The sequence below is a fragment of the Zeugodacus cucurbitae genome, chromosome 6 (assembly GCF_028554725.1).
Source record: "Zeugodacus cucurbitae isolate PBARC_wt_2022May chromosome 6, idZeuCucr1.2, whole genome shotgun sequence".
NCBI lineage: Eukaryota > Metazoa > Arthropoda > Insecta > Diptera > Tephritidae > Zeugodacus > Zeugodacus cucurbitae.
This window is the reverse complement of record NC_071671.1, coordinates 61,642,072-61,663,647: the sequence shown is the minus strand read 5'-3', so window position 1 is coordinate 61,663,647 and position 21,576 is coordinate 61,642,072. Positions and strand designations below refer to the sequence as shown.

Here is a 21,576-nt window from a genome sequence, read left to right as displayed (position 1 = left end):
GTTTAACTAAACACCAGCGAAGCGTAACAAGTGTCGCGTCTGTCATTTCGCCACACTGACAACACAATGAGCGCACATTATTATGATTTTCTTGCTTGCTTTCTTCTTATTTTTCCCCACTATTGCTGTCACGACGTCTGTGTTCCTTTATTTACTCAAAATAAATGACATAACAAAGGCGGTAAACGCAACGTAAAATAAAATATGAAAATAAAAAAAAATGAAATAAAATGCAAAACTACAAACGACTGGGAAACTACTGGCAAAGCAGCAGATAACACCTAAGGCCTTGGCGAAGCAGCAGCTACGTTTTGTCGCAGCATGCAAAGACTGTTGTAACAACAACAATAATAATAATTGCAACAATTGCTAGTGTAATGCATTTGGTTGCTGGCCGCAGTCTTTGTGTGTTTGTCTGTATTTATTTTGATGTGGTTTTGCAGCCATTGCTTTGTAGAATTACTATTTCTCCGCGCTATAATGAAAATCCAAATTGAAAGAGATTTTCGGCAAATTTCATAATTTCATAAATTTACTTTGAAATACTGCATAATGAGTATATAATGCTAATGCAACTATTTTGTATGGAAATGTAATAAAATTGAATTTTATTTGGAAGTCCTGTGCGAATTTAGAAAGTGAGTTGCGAAAAAATGTTATCAATATCAGAATTTTAAAGAAAAAGTACGAGAGAGACAAAGTATTTTATAAGAATACGATTTCGAATACTATTTAGACGAAAAAGTCAGCAACAAAGTTCTGGACCAAATTCCCGGTACCAAGTTAGTGTCATCCAGATGGGAGATATTTGAACTATCTAGTAGCTTGGTTCTGGCATTATTAAAGTGAACTAAGTTCTAATGATCCGTTACCTTTAGCCATCTTTGAGTTTAAAGTCGATGGTCTCAGCTGATCCATTGTTCTTTTAGTAGGCTCTTTATATGATTTTGTAAAGTAGACACTATTTTTAGCTATTAGGTTTTCTTACAGGGTCTTAAACTACTTATACATATATAGAGATGTACTGTATTTATCCTGGGAAACGCATCCGTGCTTAAGAGCTTGGTCATTTTCTTGCGAACGGATAAATGACTCTGGTAAGCCAATCAAATCAATTGTCCGTTAAAACCACAAAATTACATAGTGAATTGGTGGTACAGACAACTTCAAGTAGTATATAAAATATTAAGTTAATAATTTTGGGAATATTACTACTCTAACGAGATTGCCTCGATATAGTAAACCTTATAATCGGATATACCAACTGGCGGATAGAACCAACTGTCGTAGAAACAATCACCTTAATCCGTCTAGTGATACATACCAAATGAACTACTTTGAACTATCTAACTGACCTACATATGTACGTCCCCTGACCATATAACTTGATTACAGAACATCCCTCAGCTGCTTATTGGACTAAAGCAGACTACTTTTCCCTAAAATTTAAAGGATTTTTACTGCACACGTTCTCTTTATATTTGACTCGATCGATTCGACAGTATGGTCGAGTAGATATTAATATACAGTAAGGAGTCTTCCACAGCTTAGGCCTTACACGACAGTCTTTAAGTTTGAATTACAATAAAACTTATTTTTTATTAAGGGGTTAGAGGTAGTCATAGACACGAAAAAAAGGAATTTTAAGTAATTTTTTTTTTGCTATTAAATCATGTTATTTTACAAAAGTAATAATATGGCATTATTACACAATGGTTTGACTTGAAGTTACCAAAATTTGAAAAAAAAAAAATTATAATTTCCAAAGTTATAGCTGTTTGAGTTGACCCAGTTCCAAAAACAGGTCCTTGCAATGACAAGTCCTTAGAGATTTATCTAAAATCAATCGGATAAGAAAAAATACTTTTATAAATAGATAATCCTGGGCCTGATCGAAGCTTTTTTTTTTAATTAACAAAATGGCGGAAGAGTTTTTTTCTAGATTTTTGGGAAAAAATCAACATCAAAAAATTTGGTCTTAAAAATAGAAATTTTTTAAAAAATAAAAAAGCTTCGATCAAGTCCAAGATTATTGTGACAAGCTGATTAAAATCTAGTGAGCAGTTTTCGAGTTACAGTTGTCACCATTTCAAAAACATAGTTTTGAGAAAAAAGCATTTAAAGAAAGTTTTACATTAGCTTTTTTGGAGTGTCCAAGCCCTCTTTGTTATTTGTCGTATAACTCGAAAAATAATTATCGGATCAACTTCATATTTTCAGAGAATATATGTAAGATATTACACTTAACGAAAATGCAAAAAAAAAAAATTGATTTTTTGAAAATCATGACTACCCCTAACCCCTTAAGACGAACATGAGGATATTATATTATTTACAAATATCTACCTTTTCTTAGTTCTTACAATGTGCATGGCAGAATATAATAGGCAAACAATATTTTATTCATCGATAAAATTGCCAGCCATAATTTTATTAATAATCTAACTTCCGAAAAAAATACAAAAGAAATTTCAAAAACTACAAAAGTCAAACCAAATTTTTTTTGAATACAAATTTTTGAAGGCGAAAAAATCATTAATTTATAAAAACACAAACAAACTGCCGGAAAATGGATCATCACCACCAAAGTATGGATCCCAAATCGGAGGAGAATCAGTACCTAATGAGCGGTGTTACCGATATAGAACGTGATTTCGGCTACATTTCGACAATGTTGCGCTGGAATGAGACACGTTTCTTCGGTCCATCGCCACGTGGTTTCTATCATGCCGCCGATTTCTTCCTGGAATATGCTGCACAACGCATTATAGTGCGCAAACGCCAAGCCGATGTGACCATTATCGGTTACGCCGAATTCAGTTATTATCCACTGTTAGGCGCTTTGCCGCCCGATTGCTGGATACATTGGTTGAAACATCACTTTTGGTGAGCATACGACCAATCTGTTAGTTATATATACTGATTCTTGAGTGATTTTGTACAGTTTCAATAATGAATTTCCACTAAATTGGGGCGATACAATGTTCTTCACACGCTTTATATTCTTTCCGAAATACAATCCGGAGCTAATAATACGCATACTTGCAGAATTCTTTCATCGTGAATTTAAGATTCGTTATATTGTGATCCTTCAGATGCCGGACGATCCGAATTTGCCACCGGAAGGTGAATGTTGTGACTCGAGTTTCTTATTGAATATAAGCTTATATTGTATTTCACCTGCAGACACCCCTTGCTATGACATGGTTCAGGGTATTAGCAAAGTGTTGTATCCGCGTGTTTTTAGCGTTCAAAAATGTCGAAATGTGCAACGTCTCCACATAATACATCGAAATAATGTTATCGAGCGTATGCGTTACCGGAGAGCTCTGTGAGTATTTTTGTGCCATTAAATAAGGTTATTATATACACAGTGGGGCGGGAGGGAAGAAGTACCACTAAGCAGTCATCGAGAATAAGAGTCCCTAACTGTGAATCCACTTCTTGTATCTTCACAAATCTCTACATATTTTTAATATCTTTGCAGACCCGAAGACAATGACGATATCGTAGAAGTAATCGATGTGGATCGTCCAGATTTGCGTGAGGAATATGGTGATTTTTATATAGCAGAAGAATTGCAAAAAGAACTAGATGAAGATGATAAACACAATACCTTTATAGCTTGTGAGGTAGGTAGGAAGATTAGTGAGGAATATGAAAATTATGACACCAACCCATTTATAGTAGATTAGTCAAAATTATCGTAATTCTGTTCATATCATGGAGCGTATTTTTATACTTCCAGTTACAACATCAGACCGTTGGTTTCATTTGGCTCAATGATGATGTCAGCATACTGACCTTGGTGGAGAATTTCGAATGCGAAGGCTTCGGTAATATGATACGATACGACCCAAATAAACCTTTTGGTGAGAAGCGCTTAACGGTAACGTGAGTATAATTTCTAAGATCTAAGGAAGTATATAAAATATATATGTAATAAATTACCTAAAATTTTTAGAGGCATTGAAAAGAAGCCATCCCTTAAATTCTTCACCAAAGAGGTGGTCGACGAAATATACGATCAACAATTGGAGAGATTAATGTCAGCATCAAAAATGCCCGAATCAAGGTAAATTTCAAATACCTAACGAAATTATATTCATAAAAATTTCAAATCTCAAAAAACACAGCGATAAAACATGCATGCGCCCAGAATGTCCCACAGCAAAGGGCAACAATATTGTAACGACAGTACGACGCTCGGTGCGTGGCAGCTTCAATTATGGCATAAACGAAACGAGCATTAAATATTTTTTCTTACGGGAAGAATTCTATCGCAAAATGGAACTCATCGATACTTGTATGTAAAAATTGAATACAACAACAAATTACGCATGTAAATTATTTATTAAACATTTCAAAGATTTCAAGAGTCCCGAACACTATCAAACGCAATTCCGTAAACGTTTACGCATACGTTACAACATACCGGAGACGCATGATGAAGCCACCGATGGCCAGTTTCCCTTCGATACATATTCGAACGTGTTCGCCATAAAATTACTGGGAATTGGTGAGACGACAGACACACGCTTTGCTTCACGCTTCATTGCCACGGCTTTTACGGCACATCCCGATCGAGATTACTGCATTATATCCATACCGAGTAAGATGAATATATCGAGAAGTGTCGAAATGTTGCTGGGATTGTTTGTGGTGAGTTGGAGATAAGGGTAAAAGATCAATTCATGAAAAAAAGTTTATGAAGTACAAGCTTAGTTCGGTTCCCTTAGTATATAAATAGAAAACTCATCCAATTAAAAAGTCGAACATATCTCTAAAAGATAACAGTTTCTCATCAGTAACAGACTTTCTCTGAAGACATTTTTTGTAATTCTCCAAAACACTAAATTTCTTTCTAATTCTTCTTGTATATCCCATTTAGGGTCTTGTTCCACGCCCCGGTGCTAGAATTGATGACATGGTTTATATCATAAATCGCAGCACAATCTTCGGACATATTGGTGTAATGAATTTGATACCCGATGATGTTTTCACCATTGAAAGAATCATACAAAAATCGGGTGCCATGCTCAATAAACGCGCCTCAACCTACACTTTATTCGCACTGAAGCAATCGTTTTTCATACCACCCGAAACGTTGGCCGAATCTAAACTCATTAGCGATGTAATAGCGGATGTATTGGAGAATCCCATAAGCGAATTTCATTTCTTAACCATACGTTGTGGTGATTCGATGCGCGCCATGGAGAACAATATCATTGTTGGATTCGCAATTATACGGTAATTAGTGAATGAAAAGAGTGCTCGCTACATTCTGCAATCAATTTATTTGTAGACCCTTCATTAGACAACACGAACTGGAATATAAATATATTTTCATGCGTCACGAGGTGTGTTTCAGCCACAATCCTGGCGAGATTGTCTTACTGAAATTGCATCCGAATTATATTTGGGAATCGGATGCAATATTCCGACAAATATCATGTGCCACCGGTTATTGGGAACTATTCTATGTGGCACCAACTATGGTGAGTAAGAAAGCGAGCGAGCGATTTGACTAAAGTGTGAAACTCAAATGTTAAATTCTGTACTCCCACAGAGCCATAAAAAACCCTTAATTAACGACTTGGTCAAACAAATGCAACCCATCGAACCGCGACCCATCGCACTAATACATCGCCGTAAATACAGCAAACCGAAATCGACAACATCCGAACGACTCAGTGAACAAATACCTGATACTCTTGATGGAAATGTTGCACTCTACTATAATAATTTGTTGCCATCGAAGGCATACGGTAATACGGAGCCGATTATAATAATCGGTTTCAATAGTTTGACGCGCGCTTTACTTCGTGTGTTGCTGTTCAACTTCAAGAATGCTAGGTGAGCCTGAGTATTGGGTGTTAATATAAGATATTTTAACTACTTCGTTGTCTTCGCAGCGACAAAAATTGCCATTGTTGTTTGCCACGCTTGCGTGTCGTCGTCATCGCCGCGATGGGTGTGGTGGAGAGCGCCTATGACAATGACTTTGAATGCAGCATGTGCGAGAATCAAAATGACTGTTATATTAATTTCGAGAACAGCAATAGTTTTATACGTGACACAACACGTTGCATGGATTTGCGCAAATTCGCCTCGTTCGTCAGTGCGTCGGTGAAGAGAATCAAAGGGTAAGTTAGATAGACGGTTCTCCGAAGGGGTGAAACTCAGACGCTTAGAGAACTTGTCATGAATTGATGGGACCTTAACGATTACAGTAGTGAATCAATTCACACGACAGCCGCTTCTGCGTACCGAAATTGACACGGATTTTATCTGACCAAAGTCTAATATTTTGACGATCTGAACCAGTTTGGATCGATAAGTCAATAAGGTATCGAGATAAAAGACTAATTTCTTTTCTCGGAAATATAATTTAATTTCAATAACTCTCCAATTACTGTATCCACAAAACATCTAAGGTCGCTATTTATAGACCTAAAATAGGAAAGCTTTCGGAAGAAAGTCATATTTTTGACAGTTCTGGGTCGATTAAAAGTCCGACCTCGTTCTAGTTATGTAGATCCAACTGTCGCGAGGTCGAAAAGAATCACATTATCGACCTCCGAGTTTAAAGTCACCTCTTCTATAGTTGATATCGACCTCCTTAGCATCCTTACCCTCCACACATTTCACTAGATTCTTTAATACCGTTACTAATCAATAAATGTTTTTTCTTTATACCGAACTTTCGCAGTGAAGATCAAGCAATTGTCTTATCCAATGGATGTGAGATGTTCTATGGTAAACTCATATTCTCAATGAGTCAGCGCTTTGGTAAGCCACCAGCCGTACAACGTGATTCACGCCCCTTCAACTACTTGCAAATCAACAGTCGTTTCGATAAAATCACAATGTATCACAAACTCGAGGCCATACGCAATGATCAAAACTCCAATGATATCAATATAATCGTATTCGGCACACACCTGGGCACCTATGAGTTCATAAACTTTCTCATTAATCACAAAATACCGCCACAGTTCATAACGCTGGTGGTGCCATGGGACGCTAAGTCACGTGAGTCCTGCGTTAAATATAACATCAGCAATATGGATATGAATATAGAGGTGATACTGCAAGGTATGGTTGAAGATTTGGGTGTCAAAGTCGAGGCACATTGGATCTTGCGGAAGTGGATATACTACTACAATGAGAAGATCATCTCGCATGCAGCATTCGAAAATTATCCCAATGGCACCTTAATGACAATGCCATGCGATCTGTTTGTCAGCTTTTATCCGCATATTATCAGCTCGAAGATAGTCGATTGTGAGTGGCATGACTTTGTACTACTATTTACAAGCATATCTTATATATTTATTGACACTGTCTAGTATTGGAAAGCGCCAATATTGAGATGGAGAACTCTTTAGTGCTGGTCGATGATAATTTCTGCACTAGCGACCCGAATATCTATGCTGTAGGCAATTGCACGCGCATGCGGAATAAACGCAATCATCAGTATGTTCATGTGGCAAAGGAGGAGAAAGCGGCTAAGGTAAATTGAAATGTGTTATTTTATAAATATTAGAGTTTCTGCCATAGCCATATAAAGTGATCTATTTGGTAGAGGTATTCAAGGGTGAATGATCTGATTTCGAAGTTCCTTTCATGTAAGATCGGCAGTCTGATTCTGATTCACTCACAGTTCGCTATTTACTATCTTTTATATGTTCTAATCCGATTTGCACTTTTACAATGCGATCATTTATGATGTAATGAAATTTGTGTATTCCAGTATAAAGTATTTGTTAAGTTCAAAGCCATTTAATGACACAAATGCTGCTGTGATGTGAGAATACCTGATGTTAGGTGATGTGATTTTATGCTATGTATTATGATGTGATGTGAGTTGATCTAACATATTGCCTTATCACGATGTGATGTTACTCAATGCAATATCATTCAACGTCTCAAAATAACAAAAGCAACTTTTGTTTGTTTTTTGTATAAAAAATCATACGATGTAAATCATCTTGGGTGTAGTCTTCAGATGTGATATATGTTCTCCGTTTGGTAGACAGAACATTCATAATAGCATAGTGCCAAATAATACATTTTTAAGCAAGCAAGTGACAAATAACATAGATATGTGAGGTAATTGAACTGGAAATCATGTGATGTGACATCATATGACAATTTGATTTTTTATTTGCCTGTTTTAAGGAAGTTCTGCAATTCACTTCCGAGTGAAATTTAAGCAAATTCACTTTCAATCTTATATTTAGTATATTTGATGTACTGAACTTCGATTTTACTTTTCAAATTCCACATTTTTTTTTAATTTTCGCTTTCACTCGGTTTGCAGAACCTGACAGATATTCTTTTGTCATTTTTAAGCTGAGAGTACTCACAAATATGTATATGTGATATCATTTATAATGAAGTGATGTGATATGACATCATATTATCACATGAATGTGTAAAACTAGATTTTTTTAAATCATTTTTAACATGCATTGCTATGATTTAGTTGATTGATAGTGAAATATTGCAAAATAACACATTACAATATAATTACAATATAATTGAACATGTGGTGTTGTGATGTGACATCATATGGATTAAAGTAACGCATCACATGAATATGATAAGTTATATTTTTTAATAATTTATCATATTGGAATAACACAAAGTCATATGACGCGATCATACATCATGTGATTATAGCAAAAAAATCAAATTATCTATTCCTTAATTTAATTCCCAGCTAATTAGAAGTCTAAATCTACATTGGGATGAAGAACCGCCAGGCACGGAGAAATATCTACAACCCGTTTATTTTCAAGCGCAACTACCGTTAGGCCATTACATGGCTAAAGCGATCTTACCCAAACGTTATATCGCCAATCATCTGGATAACAATTATATGCTAACACTAGTCACCTATGATGGCAATTTCTCACGTGTACGCATCAATGAGCATGGCATTGTAGAGGAGATCACTTGTGTCACCAGAGCTGTAAGAATAGTATTACTTTTTTTAATATTAAATTAAAAAAAAAATTCTTCTTTATTCTCTACGTCAGAAACGCAGCTTTGATCATTTACAATACTTTGTGGGTAAGCATCAGGCGCTGTTGAATGATTTACACACGCGTTGGTACCTCAACGACATCACCAGTTTTGTTGATTTCTTCGAGGAACCATGGACCGAACTGATCATGCATCCCAACTTTGAAAACTTGAGCAGCCGTATACATACGTTTGGCAAGGAAATGGCCAAGGAGGTCATGGATATGGTGAGTTATGGTGGAGACAGTACACTCCAAAAGTTGTTGTTGTATTACATACAGTATATGACCGTCGTTGTATGATTTGTGCACAGGAGCTGGGTGTGGATCGGCGTAGACGCAAGCAATTCATGAAACAGTACATGGCCGATGCGGGGCATACGGAGGAGGTTGAGAAAAGCTTATTGCGTTTCTTGCGCAAACATCGCGATGACTTTATATATCCGTTTGCATTACCGGAGGACTTCCATCTAAATTTATCGAGCAAGTTGAATATATAAGGTTTATTTTTTACTGTATTTTTTGTATAACAGTTTTGACTTCTATTTTTGTAACGAAATTCAGCAAGTATTACATAACTGTTCTAATTCATATGTGCTTAAATATATATATTTTTCGTTATTTACATAACAAATACAACTATCATTTGGGTGATATCTTCATGAAGCGCCAACAGTACACTGTTTTACAAATTGTTTCGCCAAAGCGCACTCTTCATTCTCGTTCCAACGCTGCGCGGGGCAATTCATGAAGTACTCCATGTGCACACAACTGAGCAGTATGCCGTAGAAGGGACTGCAGATGCGCCGTTGTGCGATCGCACCGCCACCGTACGGTATCTGTTGGAACATTTGCATTCTTTGCTGTGCCGCTAATTCACATTTTTTATAGGCAGTCATCATAGTGTCCACATACGTGGTATCATTGTCGGATTTGGTCTGTAGATAAGTTTGTAGCGCTTCAAAGTTGACCTTTTCGGGCTCTGTAATGTACTGCGACTCCTTAACGATGCACTCAGCGAAGCACTGTCGGTAGAGAGATGAGAGAGTCGTGTGTTTGTTTGCAAAGTGTTTGATGTTATACTTACTGCGGCGGTCTGCAGAGGTATTGCACCTGTTTGGTCTTCTAGATTCACACCCAGACGTTGAGCACACGTCTTCAGCGAAGGTACACTATCGCCGCCTTTACAGCACAGATTCGGTTGCTGGGGAGTTAAGCAAAGGTTTAAATATCAATGAAAATGCAATTTAAGTGAAAGTTGAGGGTACGAACGAGGCTCATGTTTGCCAAGACCGAAAATAACAAGCAAGGAAGAGCTAAGTTCGGGTGTAACCGAACATTTACGTTTATGTTTAGTGTTAGGTGAACGTTGAGGGTACGAACGAGGCTCATGTTTGCCAAGAAGGAAAATTACAAGCAAGGAAGGGCTAAGTTCGGGTGTAACCGAACATTTCATACTCTCACAATTTATTCATTTAGTTTTATTAATTTTTTTTATTAACCCACATATTCGTCATATATACGGTATAAAGTCCAATGAAAGTTTGGAAACCCTAATATTAAGTATATGGGAGTTAGGTGAAGTTACGACCCGATTTCACTCATTTTTGGCACGGAGACATATTATTAGAAGAAAAATATTCCCTCTGAATTTCTTCAAAATATCTGAGAGACTTATCTATATTTTCGCTTAAAAAATATTAGAAACACTGAGGTCCTCATGTTCGATATATGGGGCCTTGAATACTTATGGTCCGATTTCGGCGATATTTAGTAGGGCGAGTTCAGTTCCGATATCTTCCGAAAGTAAATGATATCTCCGAAAGTAAATGATTCCGATCGACTTCACAGTTCTGGTATATAGTAAGTAGGCGTGGTTGTGAACCGATGTGACCTATTTTCACAACATATTATTGGGATGTCAAGAAAATATTACGAACCGAATTTCATTGAAATTGGTCGAGTAATTTCTGAAAAATGGTTTTTGACCCATAAGTGGACGGTACCACCCCCATTTAAAATTTTGTATACCAATTGAGTGCAGCTCTTCCGTACCTTCTTTACAATGAAATTTAAGGCTTCTGATGGTTTTCCTTACTGAATTAAAGCATTTTTCGTAGTTTTCAACATAACATTTGTATGGAAGGAGGTCGTGTTTATAATCCGATTTCCTCCATTTCTGGACTGTATAAGAGAGTACATAAAAGAAACGACTCTATTGAGTTTGGTTGATATAGCTCAAGTAGTTTACGCGATATGAACAAAAAACTTAGTAGGGACGGGGCCACACCCACTTCCCCCAAAAAAATTACATCCAAATATGCACCTTCATAATGTGATCCTATGCAGCAAATCTGTTTACCAAGTTTCATCAAGATACCTCAATTTTTACTCAAGTTATAACTTGCACAGATGGACAGACAACCGTATTTCAAACCTACTCGTCACCCTGATCACTTTGAGAGAGAGAAGAGTAAATTCTCGTATGTGTAATTTGAATTTGAATGATACATTTGTACATTACCGACAAAGTCCTAACCCATCCAAAAAACTACTTATTTTTTAGCCCTTTTTTTTAAGTTAAAAATTTTCTGCGATCGGAACTTGGACCTAGGACTGGTTGTTAGTCCCTTACAAATACTTTTCACACTTGTACTTACAACTAATTGTGGCGGTCGCCTACAATCTATCTCCACGGCTTCAGCACACTTCAAGGTGGATGAAATGTAATAACAACAACAATTACTATTAGTCAATTTTTTTTGGAAAAAAAATTATGAAAACTTTAAGCAAAAAAACTCACACTGTAAGCTAAGCACGCAAAGAGCACAAATAATTTGAATTTAAGCATTATTTTCATGTAAAAAACTCGAAGTTAACAGAATTCGGTACTGTCTTTCAGCAAATAGTTTTATAGTTGCCACACGGTATTGCTTTTCTAGGTTAGTTGCACTACCTAAAATATAAATTTATAGCTATTGTTTGTTGAAGATGTAAAAAAAAAATATTTTTATGAAAAAAAAATTTATATTTTAATATTTTTTATATAATTAAAAGTTTAGTTTTATTTTTCTTTAATTATTTTTTTAGTGTAAATTGTTTATAATTTAATATTTTTAAAATAATTAAAAAATATATATTTTTAATTGAATTTTTTCGAAAGTTATTTTTATTATTATTCAATTTTATACTGTCGCTCTCAAAATTATAACAACTCACAGCAGAAGCCTGAAGAATGAACTCAAATGCACGCTATTGTTGTTAATTTATACCAAAAATCGCCAGAAAAAATAATTACCAACAAATTTTAAAAATATTAATGCAACAATAACAATCAATGAGTGACATATGTATGAATAATAAAATAATTTTTATACCAACTTTCTGTCGCATTATCTAAATTTTTTTTGTTATTTGTTGCTTTGCTATTTCTATCTGACCACTTAGCTAGGCCAGCCACGCATGACCAATGACCAACATTGTTGAACCAGCAACCACCCCCAAGCGCTTCACTGGCTGCACTGTGACACTGAAAGCTTGCAGCTTGTCTGCTGCTGTCACTTGTCGCATGCGCTCGGCGCTTTGCTGCAGGTGACATTCACGCATTTTCAATTATAGCAGCTGGCTACTGACTGCAGTGGGTTGACGGTTGGCGGCCATGCGCGAAGGTAAATTTTACTCATTCAAGCGCTGATGAGCCATACGTTTTATGATATGTTTGTATGTACATTTTAATGTCATAAAATAATTATTGTTAAATGAACTTGAAAAAACTGTTACCCTTTTGGTGGAGATAATTTTTGGATATTTCAGATAAAAGTTAATTTTTTGGAAATTCCGAGGCAAATGTTTACAAAGCAATGCACGACTTCAATGACGCGGTCGATTACCTGCCAATTGTTTATTAACAAATGCTCTAGTATTTTTTTTTTGGAAATATATATAAATCTGTAAGTAATTTGGTTATGTAAAGCTGTAATTATAATATATATTTATTGTTGTAATTTTTTCGCCAGTAATAATTTTCTAAAAAAAATGTAAGCGAAAGTGTTCTAAAGTGGGTCACAAATGTCAAACATTGATACAAACGCCAGTATTCACATTCAAAGAGGTATCAGTGACCACCTACGAGACCAATTTAATAAATCTGACACTTTCTGTGGATATTCTTCGATCCTCCCTGATAGGGATGCTTCCAAACTTTATAGAAATATTAAGGACAATTGAACTTCCATAACTCGAACTTATATAACTCGAAGTTCTATATAACTCAAATTTCTTGCAAATTACCTTCCATAACTAGAAGTCTCTCTAACACGAACTTTTTTTGTAAATTATGGTGATTCGAGTTAGGGAAGCTCAACTGTATTGGTAATAAATATATAAGAAGATGTTTCTCCAAGCGGAAACTCACTTAATTAGTTGAAAATTTTATAAAATAAATTGCATTTACAGCTTGAGAGCTTAAAAATACTATGTCGAGATATGTGGTTTTACCAAATTTCCACAGATATTTAAATTTTCCAGAAATCGGCTGAAAATCTGCTCCCTACTATATTTGACAAACATATCTTAAGGCGCAATATTCCTCTTTTAAAATTCACCTATTGGTTCATGAACTGCTTCATACACAATTGGATTGTAAGTGGTAGGTTTCGGCCCCATTTCTTTTAACTTGTAGTATATTCTACTTCAAAATAAAAGCGGTCTTTAAATATATTCTAGTCAAGTCAACACACTTCTTATTAATTCTCATCAAACACCCTGTACTTTCACACTTTATACTTGACAACTAGATGTCGCGCCAACACATGTTTTTGACAGCACAGGCAGCGCTGCCAGAGAACGTATAATATATATATATTTGGATTCATTTAATCAACAAGTCTGTCATTAAACTGTCAAATTACCTCAGTTTTTCTCTGTTGTGTTTTGGTTGTCGCCCTAATTTACATTGACGCGCCGCGTCGCGAAAAAGTGCAAATTATTAACAAATAATTAGTTCAAAATCGTGTTGCTAAGCTAATATACCAATAAGCTGTTTTGTTGCATAGTTGCGGACATCGGAAAGTTATCTAAACAAAAAAGCAGCTGTTTGCCTGTGGTCTTTGTCCAATTGGCATTTGGTGCCATCTTCGTTCATTGATCTCCCCACTGACCACTCCGTGTGTTATTGGTGCCAGGTGAGTGAATCACAACAGAATACGAAGTGTTGATAAGTGAATTAAAACATATACGTATATTATTATGTATATTGCTAGCAAATGTGTGTCTTTATGTTAAAGCAGATTTGAAGATTTGTTCTTACGAAGAATTTATAAACCAAATTCTACTAACATTAATTAACCGCTTACCAGTTTAGCTGTATGGTAATCTAATAAGAACGCTACGTAATTGATTGCTGTGTTTGCAGCTCATTCTTATAAGATTAACTGGCTGCTAGTTGTCAAATGCCAGGAAATTTTAATTTTGCAAATTCAATAGAAAAATTGTAAAAAATAGTTCTTTATATTTTTCATTCCAATTTTTTAATGTTAATAAACCAATTCTTCACAACAACAACTCATTGGTTTTGTTGCAAGCAATAACAGCTGATTAGCAGTCAGGTGTGCAATTTGGTTATAATAACTTATAACTTATAAGTAAAGAAGCCTTGTGGTTAAGATTGAGGCGATTATAAATTGGAATATGTATTGATATCGGTGACTAAGACAACTTTCCAAGCAGTTATTAAAGAATAATTTTTATAATAAACTAATCAGTGAACTGTCCCAGAATTATTTATGCCAGGGCAGCTGTTATAGACTGTAAAATAATATGACGGTCCGGAGGGATCTACGCGTTTTATACTAGTACTCTACCGCCCAAACAACGAAGTGAGCAATTATATATATGTAGGTATGAGCTTTACCTCAATCCCTGTATAAGGCTGAAGACTCTTAAGTCGACTTTTTTACAAAATCATACCGAGAGATTCTTGGTTTCGTTAACAGGCATCTCAACAATTTCCAAATACTAATAAAACTTTTTTATTTTCATTTAAAGAAAATTGCAACCAGTGATTAATTATAAATAAATACTATAATTGATTGAATTCTTCACGGGCAAATGGATTTCTTTAATAACATTTTTTAACCAATAGTTCGCATTTGTATCTACATAAGTTTGATTATGTACAACAACTAATTCAATGAGCATTAACACGCAATTAATCACACTAACAATGCACTAATCATAATTGATGCGACAACCAGTCAGTCAGATGGATCCATATGATACGTTGTGGTCAAAGGCAACAACCAAGACACACAAAACGAAGGGGTGTGATATCCGCGCATTACAACAACTTACTACATTGTACATCAATTGTGTATTAAGCAAATGTATTGTTCTTTTTGTGGTTCTTGCATGCTGTCACTTCACATTCAATGAATTATATCGAATTAGCAGTGTGTCGTGTGTATTTGACCGCAAACGCACCAAAAGCAACAACAAGTAAGGAAAACTTTCAGTTGCATTCTAAGCAATTAGAAATTGTAAAACTTTTGCTCGAAATATGAAAAAGGTTTCAACAGGCAATTACTTGTTTGTGAACTATGAAGTGTTTTCTGGCGTGTATGTGTAACTATGTGCGTATGCCACTCTGTTATTGTTGACACCCTAACAAGATGCATTTTTGATTGCCACCATGATGGCTTCTGATGATAATTTTTATTAAATTATTAAATTAACGCGAAGTGAAGAGTTATGTGCAACTAGATACTATTGTACTTAAGTGTTTATGTGTTTATGTGTTCATATGTTTGTTTGTTAATTTGCTTATATGCTTGTAATAGTGTACTTTTGTAATTTCAACACTTGAATGCCTACAAATGGACAGTAATTAAAAACGCGTCAAATGCTTACATACAATTAGACAACTGTGAAGGAGTGAAGGGGGTGCAATGAGTCTGAGTCCAAAAAAGCTATTACAACAAGAACAACAAAGAGGGTTAACGACTTTAAAGATAGCCAACAAGTGGCAAAGTTTCTTTGCTAGTTCAGCGACTTATATGTGGACACTTAGAGATTCATATATTTCTGTACATGCTATTTGTTTGTATGTATGTATGTATTTAAAATTGCATTTGCTGCATAAATAGTCACAACCTTCGAATTGTCTATTGCAGCATCGCCAGCACATTTTGTTTATATGTATGCGTGCATAAGTGTTTAAAATATGATTAGATTAAGTCTAGATGTAAGTTCTGTTGCCAGTTAATTCGTGTTAATGTTGCGTGCCACAACAATTTAACAACTTTGAGAATTATGGCATTTTAATTAACAAATGTGCAACTGCATACGCAAAGATTAAAAAATGTTACAAATAATTAAAAAAGTAATAAAATAATACTCGTTTTGGATTTGGAAATTTTAGAGGGAGAGAAAAAAATTTCAGCAACGAATATTAATAGACCTCCACGGCAATTTAAAAGAAGCAACTTTTCTTATTGAAGAATACTATGATGTTTTGAAGATTCTAAAGTGAGAGTCTCTTCTTCGTTTTACTTAGGTTTTAACATTTATTCTTCCAGTTGGCAGAGGAATATCTTATTTTGTGAGAGGACTTATACCTATAACAGAGATACCTAAAACTATAAAAAAATATTTATAACAATATAAATATAAATAAATAAAATAAAAATCGAATTCAATCTTTTTCATAACATAAATGGCACATCTCTAAATATTGTATGTAGATATGTATTTATAACTGTAAGCAAACGCCAACTAAATTTTAATGAACACTCTAACCACTTTTCGTACTCCTAAATTAACCGCAGCCAGTAAATTTCACCAATGCTTTTTGTATAAACCAACCCACCGCCCGTCCGACGTATCTACCGACACTCGCCATCCCAGCAACCTTCCTGTCGCACAATACCGTATTGTTCGCTCGGTATCTGAGCTCATTACGCCGACGAAAGCAGCTATTCAGCTTGTAAATTTATCAGCAGCGGTGCGCGTCTGCAATATTTGCGCTGCAAATAAATACACTATACACAAAATAACGGCACTCATTGAACATTTTCTACTTGATTTTCCAATTTCCTCGCGATCACTGTGCGGCTTTATGTGGCATCATTATTATTACTTTCTTTGTTTTTATTGTTGTTATTTTCATTTTGGTTGTTGTTGTTATTGTCGTCGACCAGCGCGCGTCTATTCACTGTAGGTGCGTGAGATATGCATTATTTATCTTTGGAAATTCTTCCCATTGCTTTTGCTGCTCATTTTCTCTGTAATCTTTTGCGATCCGCTTTAACTATTTTAGCCAATTTTCGTATTTTCTCCGCAATGATTAGCAGCAGCGGCAGCAACAATATAACCAACATAATAGCAACAAAAAATCGCATGCCTATTGCGATTGAATCTGTGCCGCGATCAGCATGCCGGATGATTCGCTTTGCAGTGACTTCCTTGTGGTAGCCAATGGCGCTGATCGTCGTGCTGTTTTTTCGGTGAAATTTTCACAACTTTCTGGAATGAATGCGTTGTGTGGTACCATATCTGATGTTGAATTGGAAAAAAAATTAATAAAAGTTTATTTTTCGGGTCTTTAAAAAAAATTGATAAATCCTGTAGATTTCTATGCCATATGGACAATGGAGTTACAACATGTTTTTGATATAACTTCTATCCTTTTTTTACCTCCAAATATCGATCGCTAGTCGCCGTTAGATTGAGACATCTAGACACTTTCTATTTCACTGTCCAGTTTTTGGTAGACAGCGGCTGAAAGATCGTGGTAGTACAAATTTCGGCGAATCGAATGAACTGTCCCGAATACCTATTAGTTGCCTCAAGAAATTTGTGAAAGATTCCAGGCACTCTTAAGGATCTATGTCATCCATTTCGCGTAGTTTTCGACATCACAAATGATTGACTGTCCAGATGGAATCCTTCCGGGCTTTCTCAGAGGGTTCTTCTCTATAACCAACCCTAACCAATAAATACCTGACCTCACTTCGACCATCAGTTCTGCGAAAAATCCTGTTAATGAGACCAGATCGCATTCTTAAACCTACTTATTTCAAACTTCACGAAATTTTAAAAAACCTATAGCGCATTTATAAATTAAATTCTAATTAAAGAGACCAATAAGAAAATGTTTAGCAACAATTAAAAGAAAATTAATCAAAAAAGAATATCGTAGGATAGTTTCGACATTCGCATTCTTTGATCTAGGGAAAAAGAGAGATGACAAAGTAAGTTTCAGACTGCTAAGCTAAAAACGCTGAGTCGATACTAACGATTCTTTGCCTTTCTTGTTTTCGACGCCTTTATTGTCATCTAAATCTCAGTAGAATACGTGTGACTCATTCTATTCACTTGCTATGATGGTTTTTATCAGTGAATACCTGGTTCATCTGCCGACAAATCTGATTGAAGATCTGACCTTCATTAAACTATGAACTTCCGTCCGATCGTATAGCGTTGTTTGTGTCTCGAATCTCTCCTAAGACCCAATTATACAATACTGCTCTTCTTTTCGGATCACTGAAAGAATATCATTACCATCCGAATAATAAATACCAATCGCCAATTTTTTTCCATAATAAGCTTTAATTTATATCCTCCGACCGGATGAATAAAAATCGTAGTAATCGTGAGAGTTAAATTATACTGAGAGTCAAATTATTACTTTAACTTTTTATATATTTTTTCGACGTTTCTTATATTAAATATAGAAACTTAAGTACTTACCTCTACTTCTTGTAACAGTTCACACAAGCACTTTTGCTTTCACCCATTCGATTAATGGAAATCTTTACATTACGCTAATTTAATGCTAATTAAACCCATTAAATACAAAACCACTGCGAGCGCTGGCAAACAATTCTTGTAGGCAAAAGTGAAGGAAAGACATAAAAACGAAGCGTAGACACCAGCAAGCAATATACCGGAAGTATGAGCAGTCTTACACAAGACGCGATCGTCCACGCAGCGATCGCTGCCCGAACTCATTAGGCAATGAGGAAAATTAATGCAGCCATTGAGCATAATAACGCTAGTAAACTGTATAAAATAATACAACCCCAGCTGGTTAGCGCTACAAACTGACATTTTTAGGGACACCTTCAGGCGCTCGATCAATGCGCAAACCCTGACAGCAAATTTGTGTGAGAACGGGGAAAAATGATAGGAGTGTAGTAGAGTAAATAGTGGCAAGCAATTACTGGGGCATTCGTTGAGCACCACACGTACCGATGGATTGTTGATTTTGCGTCTTCGAGCGCTTGCACCCATTGACAACGATAATGAACGTGGCGTAGCTACCTACGTCCACTAAGGGACTAAAGGGCACGCACCGGACAGGACAAGCGCACAACAGTTGTTCGTCAATACCTTGATTTTGTTTTTTTTTTTTTTGTATTTGTGCGATTGTCGTAAATAGTTGTGAGTCCCTTTTCGGGTGGATCGGGGGCGCAACCGCAAAAACAAATCAGCAAAGTGAAAAAGCAATTTGCAGTTTTGCACTTTGCCCACTTTAACAAATAATACGCAATTACACAGAAGAAATATCCATCGAAAATGATTTCTGCCACCAACAACAACAGCAACTCCAACAATGTTGCAACAACAAAAACCATTCGACATAAATATTGATCGCAATGTGATCGTGGCGGCGCTACGTTGTTCCGACATTTGATGGCATACGCCATCAACCTACGCTGAACCGCCACACAATGCCTGGCAATCAAATGTGTTCAACACCCGACTGACATCAGTCGAATTGATCCTGAACCCATTGCTACTCGTACTCGTACTTTGGCCGAGCTTAAACAATTTGCGGTACGAGTCTGGCACCTTACAGCCATTACGGGCATTATGCAGATAGAGTTCACGGACCGGTCGCAAATTGAACCTGAACCTGTGGCTACAACTAGGCAACCGTCTTTCTGTTGATGTGGTTGATGATGATGATTTTTTGCGGTTACTGTCATATTTGTAGGTTTGTATGTACAGCGGTGAAATTGTACCTTAAGCCGTGCAAATTGTGATTTTGTCGATTTGCACCTCATTGACGATTTGTATAATGTTCCGTTTGCACATTGTTTTTGCACAATTTCTTATCTCCTATTTTTTTTTTTTTTGGTTTTTGCCTCGAGAGAATCCGCCAATTTGGAATTTATTTGTATTGCATTTTCGTTGCTATTTGCTCATGCAACATAAATTACTGCGCAGGCGCATATAATCAAAAATTCATTTAACATTTCAATATAATCGTACGCTTTGCCTCTTTCTTCTCCGCTGCCCAACGCTTGTGGCTCTAAGCTTTTAACTGAGTTTCAAAAAAAATTGCAATAATAAAAGATAAAACTTGTTAACACAAATAATCGTGGCGAAGAACTGAGTATACAAACAGTGATATGTATAGCAGTTAGTTTGTGAATACACTGTACAAATATCTTTAAAAACTTAATAAAATTTATTTTTAGTATCTGACGGATCCAAAAAATTCGTTTCTTAGCCAGAGTTAAAGATTTCCTAATTGGTGTCTTCAGACCGACTCGAACAATGTACTACGAGTTCTGAACACGATCATCATAATGAATATCATACTGAACTACCCTTCTTTTACAGAAATTCCTCCTGTTGCCACATGTTTGAAAGAATTTCTCTTGAGAACTACGAGAATACATTCCATATCGATTCTGACAATTTTAGAGCATATATTCAACACATCGTGTGATATAAAAGGTCTCTTGACATCTTACATCTAAAAGTGATTTATATATTACCAAGATGGATCCCTATCAATAAAGTATTGAGGGTCATATCCACCTCCACTTACACCAGTAACCCTAGTAACTATAGCTCCGAATACTACAGCTTGAACTCGTATTTATCCCGGATGCCTCTATGAAACATGTCTTGAGGGTCTTATCTCCACTTACACCAATCGAAGAGTTTGAGTTGTTTCGTGAAACCCTAGTAACTATAGTTCCGAATACTACAGCTTGAACTCATATTTATCCCGGAATCCTCTATGAAACAAGTCCCTGCATGATACTCTATCCATTGACATTTACAATTGCATTGTTCTTTAGCGTCGTTATTGGATTTTCTCCCATACGTTACAATCGTCGCGAATCCCCATTCCTGTTGAGACGAGCTCTTCTTGCTCCAATTAAATAAGCAAATAGTTCGGACGCTATAGTCTTCGTTTCATAGATAGACGGCCTCTGTCTATTGCATCAGAACCATCACCATTTTATGGTCTACTTTTCACTACATATATATGTTGGTCATCAAGAAAGATCTATAGAGTGTTCCAATCCAAAATTAATAGTAATCTGTTAGTTTATTATATCGAAAATATTCGATCGCTATTGTAAATAACTTACGAAGCTCCTTTAGCACATAGATATCTGTTTCTGATATATGAGTTTTGACAAAAGTATAGCATTTTTCTAACAGTTTCTGATTTCTCTCACTGTACTCTCATCATTCCATCATCGCCGGCTATTGCATGCTTGCCAAGCATTAATTCTTTAAT

General features: G+C 35.8%; 3 protein-coding genes across 3 annotated transcripts in view; 2 read left to right on the top strand and 1 right to left on the bottom strand.

The window, feature by feature from the left end:
* Positions 1-2,449: 2,449 nt before the first annotated feature.
* Positions 2,450-9,658, top strand: LOC105209255 (cilia- and flagella-associated protein 61). The gene is made up of 17 exons (XM_011179568.3): positions 2,450-2,886; positions 2,945-3,126; positions 3,187-3,331; positions 3,488-3,632; positions 3,749-3,894; positions 3,965-4,075; positions 4,137-4,306; positions 4,370-4,662; positions 4,892-5,250; positions 5,306-5,498; positions 5,570-5,856; positions 5,916-6,146; positions 6,713-7,287; positions 7,353-7,516; positions 8,729-8,980; positions 9,048-9,260; positions 9,347-9,658. The coding sequence occupies exons 1-17, from the start codon at positions 2,570-2,572 to the stop codon at positions 9,530-9,532; spliced, it is 3,969 nt and encodes a 1,322-aa protein (XP_011177870.2). The 5' UTR covers positions 2,450-2,569; the 3' UTR covers positions 9,533-9,658.
* On the bottom strand, positions 9,636-11,976 carry LOC105209254 (uncharacterized). The gene is made up of 4 exons (XM_054234167.1): positions 11,836-11,976; positions 11,693-11,740; positions 10,120-10,236; positions 9,636-10,057 (listed from the first exon to the last, which is right to left on the bottom strand). The coding sequence occupies exons 1-4, from the start codon at positions 11,890-11,892 to the stop codon at positions 9,692-9,694; spliced, it is 588 nt and encodes a 195-aa protein (XP_054090142.1). The 5' UTR covers positions 11,893-11,976; the 3' UTR covers positions 9,636-9,691.
* A 1,931-nt stretch (positions 11,977-13,907) lies between these two features.
* LOC105209252 (protein N-terminal asparagine amidohydrolase) overlaps positions 13,908-21,576 on the top strand; it is a 62,956-nt gene continuing 55,287 nt past the window's right edge. The window contains exon 1 of the mRNA XM_011179566.3: positions 13,908-14,215. The gene's annotated coding sequence lies outside the window, so the exon portion shown is untranslated. The remainder of the gene's footprint in view (positions 14,216-21,576) is intronic.